The 16,177-nt window shown below is 37.7% G+C and overlaps 2 protein-coding genes across 7 annotated transcripts; both read left to right on the top strand.

The window, feature by feature from the left end:
• The first annotated feature begins 554 nt into the window (after positions 1-554).
• On the top strand, positions 555-6,434 carry LOC112167201 (G-type lectin S-receptor-like serine/threonine-protein kinase SD1-29). Of its 6 annotated transcripts, XM_024304180.2 has the most exons (9): positions 555-765; positions 1,794-1,914; positions 2,548-3,772; positions 3,861-3,968; positions 4,208-4,365; positions 4,459-4,669; positions 5,316-5,553; positions 5,634-5,784; positions 5,888-6,434. In XM_024304180.2, the coding sequence occupies exons 2-9, from the start codon at positions 1,840-1,842 to the stop codon at positions 6,188-6,190; spliced, it is 2,469 nt and encodes an 822-aa protein (XP_024159948.1). In that variant the 5' UTR covers positions 555-765; positions 1,794-1,839; the 3' UTR covers positions 6,191-6,434. The 6 variants fall into 6 exon arrangements, with proteins under 6 accessions (XP_024159948.1, XP_040362663.1, XP_040362662.1 ...); XM_040506729.1 differs by lacking the exon at positions 555-765 and having other exon boundaries at positions 1,794-1,922; positions 2,045-3,772; XM_040506730.1 differs by lacking the exon at positions 555-765 and having other exon boundaries at positions 1,847-1,914; positions 2,045-3,772.
• A 4,016-nt stretch (positions 6,435-10,450) lies between these two features.
• LOC112202928 (G-type lectin S-receptor-like serine/threonine-protein kinase At1g61500) lies at positions 10,451-15,957 on the top strand. Its single transcript, XM_024343980.1, has 8 exons — positions 10,451-11,795; positions 11,883-11,960; positions 12,221-12,378; positions 12,472-12,682; positions 13,289-13,526; positions 13,595-13,745; positions 13,839-14,039; positions 15,607-15,957. Exons 1-8 carry the CDS (start codon positions 10,451-10,453, stop codon positions 15,955-15,957), a joined length of 2,733 nt encoding a protein of 910 aa, XP_024199748.1.
• Positions 15,958-16,177: the final 220 nt, after the last annotated feature.

The raw sequence follows: 16,177 nt of genomic DNA, 5'->3' as shown, positions 1-16,177 counted from the left end.
CAAAAACATGCAATTTGTCGCTGCTCTTCCTCCTTGGAAAACGTCAACACAAAATGATCACCTTAGCTTCTCATCGAAAATCCTATTCTTCAAGCCTCAAATCGAAGCCATGGTACACACAAAAGCCTTCAGATAAGGTTTCTTCTTTTGTGAGAGAGGCCTTCCAAAAGCATAGGAGTTCTTGGAAATCACGGCCGAACCAACGAGAAATTATAACCTGGTCTCAGAACATAGTCCTGAAAAAAAATTCTACCATTATCAGAGATAACTAATGTTGCAGCCAGGCATCGTTAAGAATTAGTTCAATGTGAGAGGAGAAATTGTTATACTTATATGTTATTTTGACTCAAAAATTGATCTGAAGGTTATTAATCTGAAGCTGCCCGTCCTGCCTCCTCTCTTGTCATCTTTTGCAAACCCTTATCCGGTTTCCACGCGTGGATATTATCCACCCGGCCCATATATCATACACCAATAATCCATATGGCAACTTGGGCTCGACCCATGTATTTTTCAACGAGGAAGATTCCTTTAAAGGGCGCGACAATCGAAAGGGCTAAAATCTAAAGTTGGAAACGTTTCGTCCCCAAATTGAAAACCGTCTGGGGTTCCAATCTCTGAGTAGCTGCGAAGATTTTCAATACAAATTCGATGGAGAGCCGAAATGGGAGAAGTGAATTCTTTCATGTTGATGATGACAGCCACTCAGAACAATCTAAGGTCAACGGCGTTGACTGTGCTGATGGTTGAGGAACAAAGAAGGAGGTGGGCTTAAACTTCCCCATATACTCTTTTACATAGGGCAAAATTGTTTGGTGTTAATTGTTAAAGGGTGGTTTGAAATTTCCTTTCTTTTTCTCATCTGGGTTTTGGATTTTTGTGCTCGTCTCCTCTAAATGAGGACCACGACTTTGAATTGGTACAATTTTCATAATCAAGCTTGCAGCTTTGGAAATTAGGGTTTAGAGTGAATCACTTGCTATTGACAAAGTTTGCATCTGAAAATTTTACCCAAAACATTTGTTAGAAGTATTTAAGTGTAAGTCCATTCTCAGAGAAGAAGAAAAAAGAAAAAGAAAAAAAAAAGGTATTTAAGTGTAAGTCCTAGTTGTTATGGGTAACCCCAAAAATGGGTATTAGAGCCAAAACAATTTAGTGGTCTGGTATTAGAGCCAAAACAACTGCAAGTGGTGGTTGTTGTGGGTACCAAAAAATGGGTTTTAGAACAAAAATAATGTAGTGGTATGGATTGCACCTATGGAGCCATTAGCATAGGGACAAACTCTAGTCTCCCCTAGCCTGGCCACATTTTCAACATCAAGAATGTTATTGCCTTCTCTGAGCTCTTTGCAATGAGTATAGTCTGGGATCTTGAAGGTTCTATTATAAACAAAAAGAGCGATTTTTAGGATTTTCAACAAAAGCGTGATGTGATTTCCATTTTCCACATTGCAGCTGCCTTTTAACACAAAGCTACGAATCAGTTCACATGGACTTAGTTATTAGGCAATTTCCTAAACAACAGATCAATGAATTATGAAATTTCATGAACAACTGGTCTACTATTATAGTTTTATGTTTGACTCATAACGATGTAACTCAGATTTATAAAAATAATAAAAAAATAAAATAAAACTGTCTACTCTTGTATGATTTCAGTTACTGAAAAAAAAGAAAGAAAGTCTATCACTCCATCATAGCATTGATATCATTATTCCTTAAGTAATTCTTACTCTCCTTATGATCTTTTTCTTCATTTTTTCTTATGTTCATGATTCCTGGTTGGGTGATAGGACCCATGTTAACATGAAGCGGAATCTTTGGTTGTATTAAGTGGTCATGAAAACAGAGCAACCATGTGAAACAGAGGCATTGCTTGGGTTATCAAAAAAGCAATTCATCCAGTTCAGACCTGTAAGAATGTACAATTTCTCCTCTTGCAGCTGAATTTTTCTGAGAACAACAAAAAAACTGAAAAACATGTGTTGTAAAAGCAATGCATCCAGTTCAGACCAGTAAGTATGTACAATTTCTCCTCTTGCAGCTGAATTTTTCTGAGAACAACAAAAAAACTGAAAAACATGTGTTGTAAAAGCAGTGCATCCAGTTCAGACCAGTAAGTATGTACAATTTCTCCTCTTGCAGCTGAATTTTTCTGAGAACAACAAAAAAACTGAAAAACATGTGTTGTAAAAGCAGTGCATCCAGTTCAGACCAGTAAGTATGTACAATTTCTCCTCTTGCAGATATTTTTTTTTTCTGAGAACAACACAAAAACTGAATAAACATGTGTTCTAAAATAGTAACCAATCTATGTGAAATTTGCTTCACTGTACGAATGGGACGAAAGAAGTTGTCAGTAGTATTTAAATGTTAGTCATGGTTTCTTATGGATAACATGTTGGTATGCAAATGGGTATTAGAACAAAAAATATTAGTGCTTTAGGTTCCTCTAGGCTGTTCCTGTTCTTCTTCAGCTCACTTCTGTCACAACATTGTTGTGCTGAAGTACTGTATGAGATAAATCCTTCACACTCTTTATCACAGGGACAAACTCTAGTCTCCCCTGGTAGGATTTTTGAATTGGGTTTCTTCAGTCCTAGTGACTCTGCTAACAAGTATGTGGGGATATGGCACAAGAATATACTACCCCGTAAAGTTGTGTGGGTGGCCAACAGGGAAAGGCCTCTTGCAGTTACAGGCTCATTGGCGAGTTTGAGAATTAGCAGCAATGGGAGTCTGGAGCTTGTAGACGGGAAGCTGAACTCTGTGTGGTCAAACAATGTTACTATACAGGTTTCATCGTCTAATACTAGCTCAGTTGCTGCAGTTCTTTCAGATGATGGAAACTTTGTTGTCAAAGGAGCTGGTGAATCAATATGGCAGAGCTTTGATTATCCTGGTGACACTATGCTACCAACCCAGCGGCTTGGATACAATACTAAATCTAAAAAGGGACGTTTCTTGACTGCCTGGAAAAGTGAGAGTGATCCATCTAGTGGGATATATACAGTTGAAGGTGGACGGGCAGCAGAGACGCCAGCACAAGTGATCATTTGGATTAATCGATCAACTCCCTTCTGGAGAAGTGGGCCATGGGATAAATCAAAGTTCATTGGCCTGCCAGATATGGATGATGGATATCTTAGTGGATTTAAAGGAGAAGAGAATGTAGAACAGGGAACACAGTATTTCTCTTATGAATTATTTGGCAATCTTGCAGCATATCTAGACGTCTCTTCACAGGGAAAGTTGAAGCTCATGTATGCAAGGAATGGTAGCAACTGGTCAGTCTACTGCGATGCACAGAAGAATCCATGTGACATCTATGGAGCGTGTGGGCCTTATGGGGTCTGCAATGTTTCTGAATCTCCAATCTGCAAGTGTTTGAAAGGGTTTGTGCCAAAGTCAGACCTGGAATGGAGCAAAGGAGACTGGACCAGTGGGTGCGTACGGAAAACCGAATTGTTCTGTGAGAGACAAACAAATAAGAAGTCAGTGCCATTGCAAGGAACACAAGATGATAATGATGATGGGTTTTGGAAGATCACACGAGCGAAAGTACCAGATTATCATCAGTACATTACATCTTTGAATCTTGAAGACGATTTCAATGACTGCAAGATACAGTGCCTAAATAATTGTTCATGCCTGGCTTATGCACATGTTAATAATATTGGGTGTTTGGTCTGGTCCAAAGACCTTATTGATATACAGGAATTTTCCAAGGGGGGAGTTGATATTTATATTCGCCTTGCACGCAAAGAATTAGGTAACTGATAACAATGCTTGCAAAACTGTAGTTAGCAATATCTTATCCCTTTCTTATGTTTCTTTTCGTATTGTAAATTAATTTGCAGGTGAAGAAAAGCCAATTAAGTTGATTGCCAGCCTTACAGCTATTGGTTTAGTGATTATCTTGGTTGCCATAGTGTTTGGTTTGCACAGGTTGCGAGCTAACCAAAAGGGTAAGAGAATGAAATAGAGGAGATCAATCATTCTGATGCATTAGCACATTTATCAGTATCTCTCTGAAGCACTAGACTGCTAATCAAATCAGTTTAACTTCCCTGCAGAATTTTATAAGAGCATGTATAGTTATATTGCTTATATACTGGTTGATATCCATAACTTTTATTGTTTTATTCTGACTTGGTGTTTGACGTTTATACTCGCAAATTAACAAAACTTGTCTTTGACTGAACAGAATCGATTCCATCTTCTAGAGACACTCTTCGAATATATATTGGAAAACATGATCCATCAGAGCTATTGATATATGATTTTGATACCTTATTAACTGCTACAGACAATTTTAGTGTTACAAACAAACTCGGGCAAGGAGGCTTTGGTCCTGTTTATAAGGTACTTATTTGTTTACTTGAGGGTAATATAGCATTGTAACAGGTAGAAGAATACAAAAATGAGCACCATGATTAACTCGAGGACCTTGTATAGGGGATGCTACAAGATGGAAAGGAAATAGCTGTAAAAAGACTATCTAGTAGCTCAGGACAAGGCATTGAAGAGTTCAAGAATGAGATGCTGTTGATCTCCAATCTTCAACACAAAAATCTTGTTCGGATGATGGGTTGCTGCATTAAAGAGGATGAGAAGTTACTTGTTTACGAGTTCATGCCAAACAAAAGCTTGGATACGTTTCTATTCGGTTAGTTTCACTGGCACTTTATGATGGCTGCAGTTTCTTATAGTGCTATCTTGTTCTTTTAACAGTAATTGTTGTCTCTGGGATCTTTATAATATGTCGATATTTGGGGACCTTGAATGAGATTCTTACTAAAGTAAGATGCCAAAAGTTCAGTCTAATTGTACCAAAAGACTCCCTACTATGTACTAACAAAAAGGTACGAGTTTTGACATGAACTAAATTGACATGGCACAAATTATCCATCGACCGTTGAATGCATTATTATCTATACACAGAGAATCATCGATTTTGATTAAGCAGCACAACAAATTTATTGCTCATAATTATTAAATGATGAAATGTGTCATCCCTTTACTGTATCTGTTTATTCAGTTCATAAATTTCTCTATTATTCATGCATGCATAAATATTCCTACCACTATCTGCATTTCCTAACATTAAAGGCTTGATTAGGAATCTTTTTTTTTGGAAACTACTTGATTAGGAATCTAGTTTCAATGAGAGGACAAGGCTAGAACCTAGAACTCTAGAAGTCTTTGATGAAAATTCTTTTCATCATGCTCATTGCTGAATCACTGAATACATTTGAAATATGAATAACCATTGGTGATTACATTCTAATGGGTGTATTAACTATTCGACTTAGATCCGATGAGGAGAGGAGAGCTTGATTGGGATAGACGCTTTAATATTATTCAGGGTGTTACTAGAGGACTTCTTTATCTCCATTATGATTCCTATGTGAAGGTAATACATAGAGATCTGAAAGTCAGCAATATTCTCCTGGATGGGAAAATGAACCCAAAAATTTCAGATTTTGGATTGGCACGCATAGTTGAAGGATCACAGTGTCTAGAAAATACTCAGAAGGTTGTGGGGACACGGTAAGAATTAGTTCTCTTAGTTACATGGTATTTTTCTTCAAGTTAGAAACCAGTTTCATACTAACGAGTTTTCTATACAGTGGCTATATGTCTCCGGAGTATGCCATGGGTGGGATATTTTCTGAAAAATCTGATGTCTACAGCTTCGGAGTATTGGTATTGGAGATTATTAGCAGCAAGAAGAACAACAACTTTTTTTTATATGACCAACAGCTAGGCTTTCTAGCCTATGTAAGTTCAATGTAAAATAGTGAGTTTCACTAGCTGTCGAGCTATTTCATATAGTTTATAGCAGTCTTAACAATTCTTGACAACAACTCTGTACTTTTTTCAGGCATGGAACTTGTGGTATGAAGGCAGGGGATTGGAGTTGGTGGATGAAGAATTGGGTGATTCATATTCCTCATCAGAAGTACTGAAATGTGTGCACATTGGGCTTCTTTGTGTACAAGATAATGCTACAGATAGACCAACGATGAAGGATATAGGTTTAATGCTAAGTAGCGAGAAAGATGGTTCACAACCTAAGAGGCCTGTATTCACTATCCAAAACTCATTTTTTCATCCTCAACTGCAGTATGGACATACTAATTCCTCCACGAATGAAGCTACCATTACAGTGATTGAAGGACGATAAGTGACAGCAAATCGCTACACCAAAATGCAATGACTTTTGGTCATTCTGAAGGTTTTCTTTTAACTTTTTTTCTCTGATGAGAGTACATGGAGGTTCCTAGAATTAGATACTGGCGAGGAACTTGTTTGTATACTTTACACTGGTGCTGACATTGTTTTCCAGCGTTATATACGTTGTTCTCCATATTTGAGATTGCAACAAATCCTCCTATATTACTATATATGTATTGTGAATTGTTGTGCAACTCTTTAGTTGTAATATCTGATCTAAATTATGTTCATACTTCATATAACTACTATGATGCAGAAGATTGGGGTTGGGTCTAGGATGGTATTCGACCCTAATTGTTGGAGTTGGCCTTTCGGGCCTCGATCTGCGGTTACGCTAAACAGGATATCGGTTCAGTTAGTTGAATTGGAAAAAAAAAATTAAAAAATTAAAAATTAAAAAACCTATAGAAACCCAAGTCCGTCACCCTACTTGAGGCACCACATTCTCCGATAATTTTTCTATTTTGTCATTTTGTTTATGATTTCCTGGTATAGGGGTCCCAAGTTTCCATTTCCTGGAAACATAAATCTTTTGAAATCTGCACTCGTCCAGAGAATTGCGTTGAAACCTACACTGCCTCTGTTTTTAGTCACCAGTTCGGTCCAAAGTGCATGTCGATCAATGAGTTTGGTCCGTACAGTATTGTTGTCTGGCAGAATTTCCAAATTAAAGCGCAAATATTACGAGACGGGTCATTTTCTGGAAATTATTTTATGCACCGACGGTGTAAGTGACCAAACCCTTATAAAATAATTTCAACTCTTGATATTTATTATCAACTTTATTTTTAATAAACAAAAAGTGTATTTAATGCAATCTAACCATTCATTTATGTTGGTGCAAGTGCACGGCGGTGCTCTGAATAATCTCTCGTCATTTTCATCCAATCTCCTTTACAATAGCACTTTGTCTTCCGCGTTATCTTCTTCTCTTTTTTTGTTCGATGTGAGGATAATGTGTTTGTTAAAATGTTCGAGAGAGAGTACCACATGGTACATGAGATGTCCATGGAGTCAAGAGTATGCAAATAAATTAAGACAAAATATTCAAAAAATGCTTCAAAATATTCAAAGACTTTTTCATGAAGCTATTACCGGATTCGTAAAAGCCTAGAAAGACTTGACTTTGGAGTCCCTACTGCCTAGTAGCCCAGTCGGAGTTTCTTGCGCTCACAGACTCACAACAGAAGTAGCAATTTTGGGTAGTGGAACGACTTGCCTTCGTTCAATGCGTTGATTTCACTCTTGGACAGTATTGAATGCACTTGCTGCTTCAAAGTGTTGTGCACTTTGCGCACAAGTGAACTGAATTGGAGAAGAAGGTGTAACTTTTTGACTACTTGGACTAAAACAATGCTGTAGTGTAGTCCCACAAACGAAATAACAGAATTGCACGCACTATTGCAGAGGCCTTTTAATTTAACTCCATACCGTATAAGAGGAATATTGTCACGTTTGTATGGGCCCGATAAGGGTATGGCAACTTGCTGATTGTTCTTACAATGGTAAATGGCGATGGGACGGTGCAATTTCTGGATCTTCGTGGCTCTTCTCCCACCAGAACTCAAGACCAAGGTTTTAAATATCGGTATTTTCATATCTATCGGTACTTTGAAAAAGGGAGATATCGTATATATCGGGGATATAGTGTACGAAAATATCGTTTTTGAAAAAAGTCAATTTAGTAGAAATTTAGAACTACATATAAATACATATGAATGTCAACTTCATCTACATTCAAAAAGAGACTCTAGGCGGTTGAAAAGCCGCTCGCTGGTCTACGAAAATGCAATAATCAGACCAAGACATATGACCCATATAGTGCAAATTGTAGTGATGAACATGATAGTTATAGATCTCTTTAGAGCTGCCGACTGTTTCCCCTATAAGGGGATAATAAGGATGAACCCAATTAGATGACTGATCATATACTTCTCCATATTGATTATATCCATAAGCATCATAACCAAATTGATTGTTGCTTTCATGAGATTCATTTGAGATCCCACTGCGCTCTGTGCCTAAACTGATAGAGTCAAAACTTAAGGCAATTGAAGAAACATCAGATTGGGTACTTTGATCATCAGTTGCACTTCTAGTCCTGCTCCCATATCGGGTCTTCTCTTGAGCACCATGATCAGCTGTTCTCACTCCGTGGTCTTCATCTTGGGTGGCATGATCAAAATTACCTTCACAGGTAAATTGGAATCCTCCATCCACAGAAGATTGTCCATATTCATATCTTTCACCTCCACCACCTGTTCCGCTTCCAGCTGTAGTCAACATGTTTTGGAAATGTGAAGAATCAGCTTTGTTAAAAGGGACAGCATCATATATGTGGTATTTGGACACCATTGTTGCCAATATTTCTCTACCACCTTTTAGTAATGATTTAATTGTGCTTTGTTTTGATCGACTATCTTTTGATGGCATTGCTACTGGAGGCTCAGGAAATGAGTACCGATAGGTTTTTGATCGATCAACTTGTTGCGGTTGTTGACTGCTACTACCGCCTCTCGATTGTTTTGGAAATTGAAATCTTGCACTTCTACTAAACTGAGAGTTCTTATCACGATCTGCGGTTGATCGTCTTACTGCAGCACGATAATCTTGTTGTTCTGCAGGGTGCATGTCTGGTGGATACTGAAATCATCATCATCATCATCATCATCATTGTCGTCATCGTCATTGTACACACTTGTTTGATTGCCAAGATAATCATTGCGGAGTTATTCTCTAATATCATCTTAAACAGCTGCCGTTTCTTGCTTAATAGAATCTTTTCTCTTTATCCATGCTATCACCTCTGTTTTGATCTCCGGTGGCACTTTGGGGCCTTGATCAATTTGGGGCCCTTTGTATAGTTTTATAAACATTGCACTTAATAAAATAAAATCAATAAAAAAAGATGAATTACATTTAACTATTTAACCGTCTGTGGTTTGCTTCATATCATATATCACTTTCTATTTTTAATTATGTTGATCCACTAAAACAAGAGACAACTTCCAAAAAAAAATTTCAGGTTTAAGACACAGACTACACAGTAGATTCGTTATTCCTCACTTTTTCAATATGAATAGCCAAAATTTAATACTCCGTACTCTGCACTCTCTTCTCATCATGTCATCCATATATGGTTCCTTGAATAATTGAACATTTATGGCTTTATCTTTTTTCTATTATTCAACTACAGAGTTACAAACTACATACAGAGTTACAGAAATAGTCACAGACTACACAGTACCAAATCTCTCCTCACACAGATTTGCATTTAGACTTTTAGATAATTACTTCTCACCCAAAATCGCCTTGAGGGTATTTATCCAATTCTCCTCACCTAGATTCGCCTTGAGGGGATTTTCTACTCACTTAGATTTGCCTTGAGGGGATTTTCTACTCACCTAGATTCACCTTGAGGGGATTTCTCCTCACTCAAATTTGCCTTTAGGAAATCTCTCTTCACACATATTTTCATTTAGAGAATTACTAAGTTTTTTTTTTTTTTTTTTTACCTCAAATTTTACAGATATTTCTTCACTTTATCGGGATATATCGCAAATATTTAATATATCGGGGATATTTGACGATGTCGGAGAAATTTCGCAGAAACGGTGACAGATAAGATATTTACCCCCCTAGATATATCGGTCCATCGAAAAAAGGAGATATCGGGGGATATATCGGAAATATCGCAGAGATTTAGAACCTTGCTCAAGACACACTGTTCTTTTAGGGATGACTTTCGAAGCATTTGTCACCTTTGTCCCAAAGTTAGGCAAGGAAATCATTGTCAGGGTTAACGTTCAATTTGGATGGAGCTTGAGCAATTGGTCATGACCGACTAAAATTGGAAAGCTTAGGAGACTAACATGGGCTTACTCGCCCGACACGCTCCGCATTTGTTAGTTTGAATTCAATTAGTATGTTGAATAACTGAAAGTGACCATAGAAGATAGTGGGATGTGAAATGTATCAATGTAATGGCAGTTAAATCACATTCAACTTTACTGAATGTGGTTAGATAATATCAAATTTGTCTGCCATGATTTTGAAAGCATTGGCAGAACTATCATAGAACTTTGTCAATTACCTGGTCTAAGCTAAATTCTCTGTGGCCTAGGTGCTTTAGTACTTTCATTAGCATAGTTATCCTTGTGAAACAGAAAATAATTGACATTGTTCTTCTGGGAAACATATTTGGGTAGGGATGCAACTGGGTAGTGTTACTTTGTTTTTCTTATTCATCTTCAGTTTGCTTCTGTCACAGCATGGTGCTGAAGTATATAACATAACTCCTTCGCACCCACTATCCGAGGGAGAAACTCTAGTCTCTCCTGGTCTAATATTCGAATTGGGCTTCTTCAGTCCTAATAGTTCTGGTAACAAGTATGTGGGAATATGGCACAAGGACATATTTCCACGAAAAGTAGTATGGGTAGCTAACAGAGATAAGCCTATTGCTTTTATAGACACCTTGGCTAGTTTGAGAGTTAGCAGCAATGGGAGTCTGGAGCTTGTGGATGGGAAGCAGAATTCTGTTTGGTCAACCAATGTTACAATACAGGTTTCATCATCTAATACTAGTTTAGTTGCTGCAGTTCTTTCAGATGATGGAAACTTTGTTGTCAAAGATGTTATAGGAGCTGGTGAATCAATATGGCAGAGCTTTCATCATCCTGGTGACACTTTGCTACCAAACATGATGTTGGGATACGATATTAAAAATAGAAAAAGCAGTTTCTTAACTGCCTGGAAAAGTGAGAGAGATCCATCTAGTGGGATATATACAACTGAACTCGGACGGCGAACAGATATGCCAGCACAATTGATCATTTGGATTAATCGATCAATTCCCTTCTGGAGAAGTGGGCCATGGGATAAATCAAAGTTCATCGGCATTCCAAATATGGATGATCGATATCTAAGTGGATTTAAACTAGATGAAAATGTGGATCAGGGAACAAAGTATTACTCTTATAACTTACCCAAGGAAACTCTCGGATATTTAGACCTCTCTTCACAGGGAAAGTTGAAGCATATGTATTCAGAAAATGGTAGGAATTGGTCACTCAAATGTGAGTCACAAAAGAATAATCGATGTGACATCTATGGAACATGTGGGCCTTATGGGATTTGCAGCATTTCTGAATCTCCAATCTGCAAGTGTTTGAAAGGGTTTGTACCAAAGTCACACCAGGAATGGAGCAAAGGAGACTGGACCAGTGGGTGTGTAAGGAAAACAGAATTATTCTGTGAGAGACAAACAAATAAGAAGTCAGTACCATTGCAAGGAAAAAAAGATGATGATGATGATGGGTTTAGGAAGATCATACGGGCCAAAGTACCAGATTATCATCAGTATATTACATCTTTGGATCTTGAAGACAAGTTCAATGACTGCAAGATACGGTGCCTAAATAATTGTTCATGCCTGGCTTATGCACTTGTTAATAATATTGGGTGTCTAGTGTGGTACAAAGACCTTATTGATTTACAGAAATTTTCCAATGGGGGTGTTGAGATCTATATTCGCCTAGCACATAGAGAACTAGGTAATTCATAATGCTTGCAAAACTGTAATTAGCAATATCTTATCTTTTTCTTATGTTTTCTTTTTCATGTTGTAAATTAAATTGCAGGTGAAGGAAAGCCAATTAAGTTGATTGCCTACCTTACAGCTATTGGTTTAATTATTATCTTGGTTGCCATAGTGTTCAGTTTGCACAGGTTGTGAGCTAACCAAAAGGGTAAGAGAATGAGAAAGAGGAGATCAATTATTCTGAAACATTAGAACATTTATCAGCGTCTCTGCGAAGTACTAGACTACTAATCAAATCATAATAACTTCCCTGCAGAACTGTATACGAGCATGTATAGTTATATACTGGTTGATATCCATAACTTTTGTTGTTTTATTCTGACTTGGTGTTTGACGTTTATACTTGCAAATTAACAAACCTTGCCTTTGAATGAACAGAATCGATTTTAACTACTAGGGACACTCTCCGAGAATATATTGGAAAGCACGATCCATCAGAGCTATTGGTCTATGATTTTGATACCATATTAACTGCTACAGACAATTTCAGCATTACAAACAAACTTGGGCAAGGAGGCTTTGGTCCTGTTTATAAGGTATTTATTTGTTTACTTGAGGGTAATACAACATTGTAAGAGGTAAAAGGATACAAACATAAACACCATGATTAACTTGGGGACTTCGTATAGGGTGTGCTACAAGATGGGAAGGAAATAGCTGTAAAAAGACTATCTAGTAGCTCAGGACAAGGCATTGAAGAGTTCAAGAATGAGATGCTGTTGATTTCCAATCTTCAACACAAAAATCTTGTTAGGATGATGGGTTGGTGCGTTAAAGAGGATGAGAAGTTACTGATTTACGAGTTCATGCTAAACAAAAGCTTGGATACTTTTCTATTCGGTTAGTTTTATTAGTGTTTTATGTTCAATTGCTGTGCAAAACTCATCCAGTGCAAAACTCATCTTCACCTATCTTCTTATTTCATTGAAAGTATCTTTGCTGTTTGTAAATGTCAAACTTGGGGCAACCATGAAAATTACTTTGAAAAGTAAGTTACTGACTTATCTTTTCTTATTTAACAAGAAAAAGATAAATTAGAAAAGTCTGAAGAATTGAACCTCAGCATAACTTAGGTTCTGGAATCACAACTGCATACTAACTAAGCTAGCTATGAATAGAGTCACATGACATAAATTACTCGAGACAAATAATCCATTCACTACTTTCAGATATTAGATATCGATTATGTCTGTCATATATAATGCAGAGAGCTATTAGATATTGAATGTGTATGTACGATATGGTCTCTATTGTGTGTTCACTTCATATCTCTATGTTGCAGTCACTACTACTTTTCATCAACTGTGTCTGCATTTCATAGCAATTAAAGACGGCTAGAAATTTGGTTTTAACGAAGTTTTGAACGGGTAGCATGCATGGGAGTCATGATTTATGAAAAACCATTACTGATTACACTCTAAGTAGGTGCATTGATTATTTGATCAGATACGAGGAAGAGAGCAGTGCTTGATTGGCCGATACGCTTTAATATTATTCAGGGTGTTGTTAGAGGGCTTCTTTATCTCCATCATGATTCGTATGTGAAGGTGATACATAGGGATTTGAAAGTCAGCAACATTCTCTTGGATGAGAAAATGAATCCAAAAATATCAGATTTTGGATTGGCTCGCATAGTTGAAGGAACACAAAATCTTGAAAATACACAGAAAGTTGTTGGAACACGGTAAGAATCATTTCCTTCCTAATCTCCAACATAGTTAATTGTTACCTACTAATTAGTTTGCCATGCAGTGGCTATATGTCTCCGGAATATGCCATGGGAGGGCTGTTTTCTGAAAAATCCGATGTCTATAGCTTCGGGGTATTAGTTTTGGAGATTATTAGCAGCAAGAAGAATACCAGCTTCTCTTTATATGACCAACAACTAGGCTTGCTAGCCTATGTAAGTTCATACTTTAACTTTTCATGTAAAATGTGAACTCATGAGCACCATCTTATTTCATATAGCTTAAATCATATGTATGAACTTTTACAGGCATGGAACTTGTGGAATGAAGGCAAGGGATTGGAGTTAGTAGATGAAATATTGGGCTATTCATATTCCTCATCGGAAGTACTGAAATGCTTGCATATCGGGCTTTTGTGTGTACAAGACAATGCTGTGGATAGGCCAATCATGGCGGATATAGCTTTGATGTTAAGCAGTGACAAAGATTGTCCACGACCTAAGCTGCCTGTATTCACTATCCAAAACTCAGCTTATCATGCTCGATCGCACTATGAGAGTATTAATTCCTCCAAAAATGAAGCTAGCATTACAATGATAGAAGGTCGATAAGTGCTAGCAAATTGTTACATCACAATGCAATGCCTTTTGGTCATTCTCAAGGGTTCTTATACATACAGTGGTGTTCACTTGGTCAGTTGCTGACCAAAGAATTTATGCTCAATAACCCTTAGATTTACATCCAATGGTTGAAAACAAAACACCTCAACTTAATAATAATTCTCTCTGCCATTGGATTTACATCCAATGGTGGTTGGGCATTATTTTCTTGGTCAATAACTGACCAGGTGAACATTTTTGCTTATACATATTGAGGGTTTTCTTTTTGGTGTAGAAAACAACCTGTTTTTATTGGGGTAGGTGAAGGTCTTTTCATATTGACAATTTTGTATACAATAATTAAGTCTTGACCATGTGATAGTTTTTCCTCAAAAGAATTTCCTTTAGATTTATCATGACAAAATTTGATATACATTGTTCAGTCATTTCAGACCACCTTGGCTTTTGAGTTATCACTGCACTACTTGTCCGTACCCACAATTCTTTGTTTCTATATTTATTGCCCTATGAGATTAAAACTCAGGTAATTATGAGATGTTACTTGTGGATGACTTCTGGATGCCAATCATTATAGATTAGAAACTGGGTCAATTATCCCATTTCACAACCAAAAATGAAGAAGAAGAAGGAAAGCCGTAAATGGCGGTTGGTGGGTCTCCCCTTGACTCCTGTACTAAATTGTTTCTACTATAAATTTATGAGTTGTTTCGTTCTTGTACATCAAGTTCTTATGTATTCTAGCTATTTGTCATGATGATGATGGTGGTTTTATGATTCTTTCATGTAGAGATTGATTGGTTTTAGTTGAGGGGTGGGGGAGAAAAGTCATGAGAGATATTTACTGGGTTTCAATTACTTTTTTTTTTTTTTGGAATTTTTTGGACTTGAATTTACCTATAAGATGATTTCTTTGCATGTAATTTGCGTCTCTCTCAAAATGAAACTACCATACACTGTTTGCTTCCTTCACAAGTTCAATTCTTTTTCTCAATGTTAATTGTGCATGTTCATGGTTGAAAACATTCACTTAAAGTTTGAATGTTACTAAAAGTGACCAGATAAGATAGTGAGATGTGGACTATATCAATGGTGTTACATCTTTACTTGAAAATATCATCTTTGAAGATGATATATATTAACATTTTTGAAAATGAAGATGAATAGATGATAATATAGAGTGTACAAAGCTTCACTGAAATTCTTTCAAATTTTCATGAACTACAACAAATATGGACATTAGTGACTAAAACATATTGACCAACTTATAATTAGTCGTAAGTTCCTAACCCTAAGAAAAAAGAACGCGCCTCATGCGCCAGAGAAAAAAAGAAAACCAGCCTTCGTGCTCTCCCGGCCGGACGTAGCCGCGACTCTGCCACTGCGTCTCGGTCCGGGAGGGGTGCTTTGTTTTCCTCAGTTTTTCTTAGTCTCTCTAGTTATTTTGCCTTCTTAATAGGTTTTGGGGTTGGAAGGAGGATTGCAAAGGTCGGGTTGGCCGGAGGACGGGGCGGACTCGAAAGAGGGATCGAATCGCTGTGTCGGTGGATTGGTGGGAGAAAGCGGAGTGGAAGCTGATTTTCGCCTGATGGGAGTGTGGATGCATGGCGGTGGATTGGGAGCAACAGTACAATTTCATATCGGTAGATCCAGATATTTGTTTGGTGGTGGGTTGGAGGAAGAAGATCGTGCTGGCCGGATTATCAGATTGGACTTTCGATCTGGTCTCTGGCCAAGCAGACTTGGGGTTAGGATGAGATTTGAGACCTTTTGCTGGTGTCCCGTCGGCAACAGGGTGGTGAGGGTCTGATGTCGGGACTCGTGCATTGGCGGTGGTGCAGCTGCTAACATGGATCGGGAGGGTTGGGTGGATTGGCTGACGATGTTGGTTGACGGCGGTTGGGGTCTGGAAGTGGTGGCGGCGAGGTGGGCTTGATGGTGCGACGTTGCCCCTTGCTGGGATGAGGGGGGTTGGGCAGGGTTTAATGTTTGTTGGTGGGCTGTTTTACTAGTTTTTAGGGTTGGGTTTA

This window comes from Rosa chinensis, chromosome 5, assembly GCF_002994745.2.
Source record: "Rosa chinensis cultivar Old Blush chromosome 5, RchiOBHm-V2, whole genome shotgun sequence".
Lineage (NCBI taxonomy): Eukaryota > Viridiplantae > Streptophyta > Magnoliopsida > Rosales > Rosaceae > Rosa > Rosa chinensis.
Note: the sequence above shows the minus strand (reverse complement) of the source record. Positions and strands in the feature narration are given on the sequence as shown.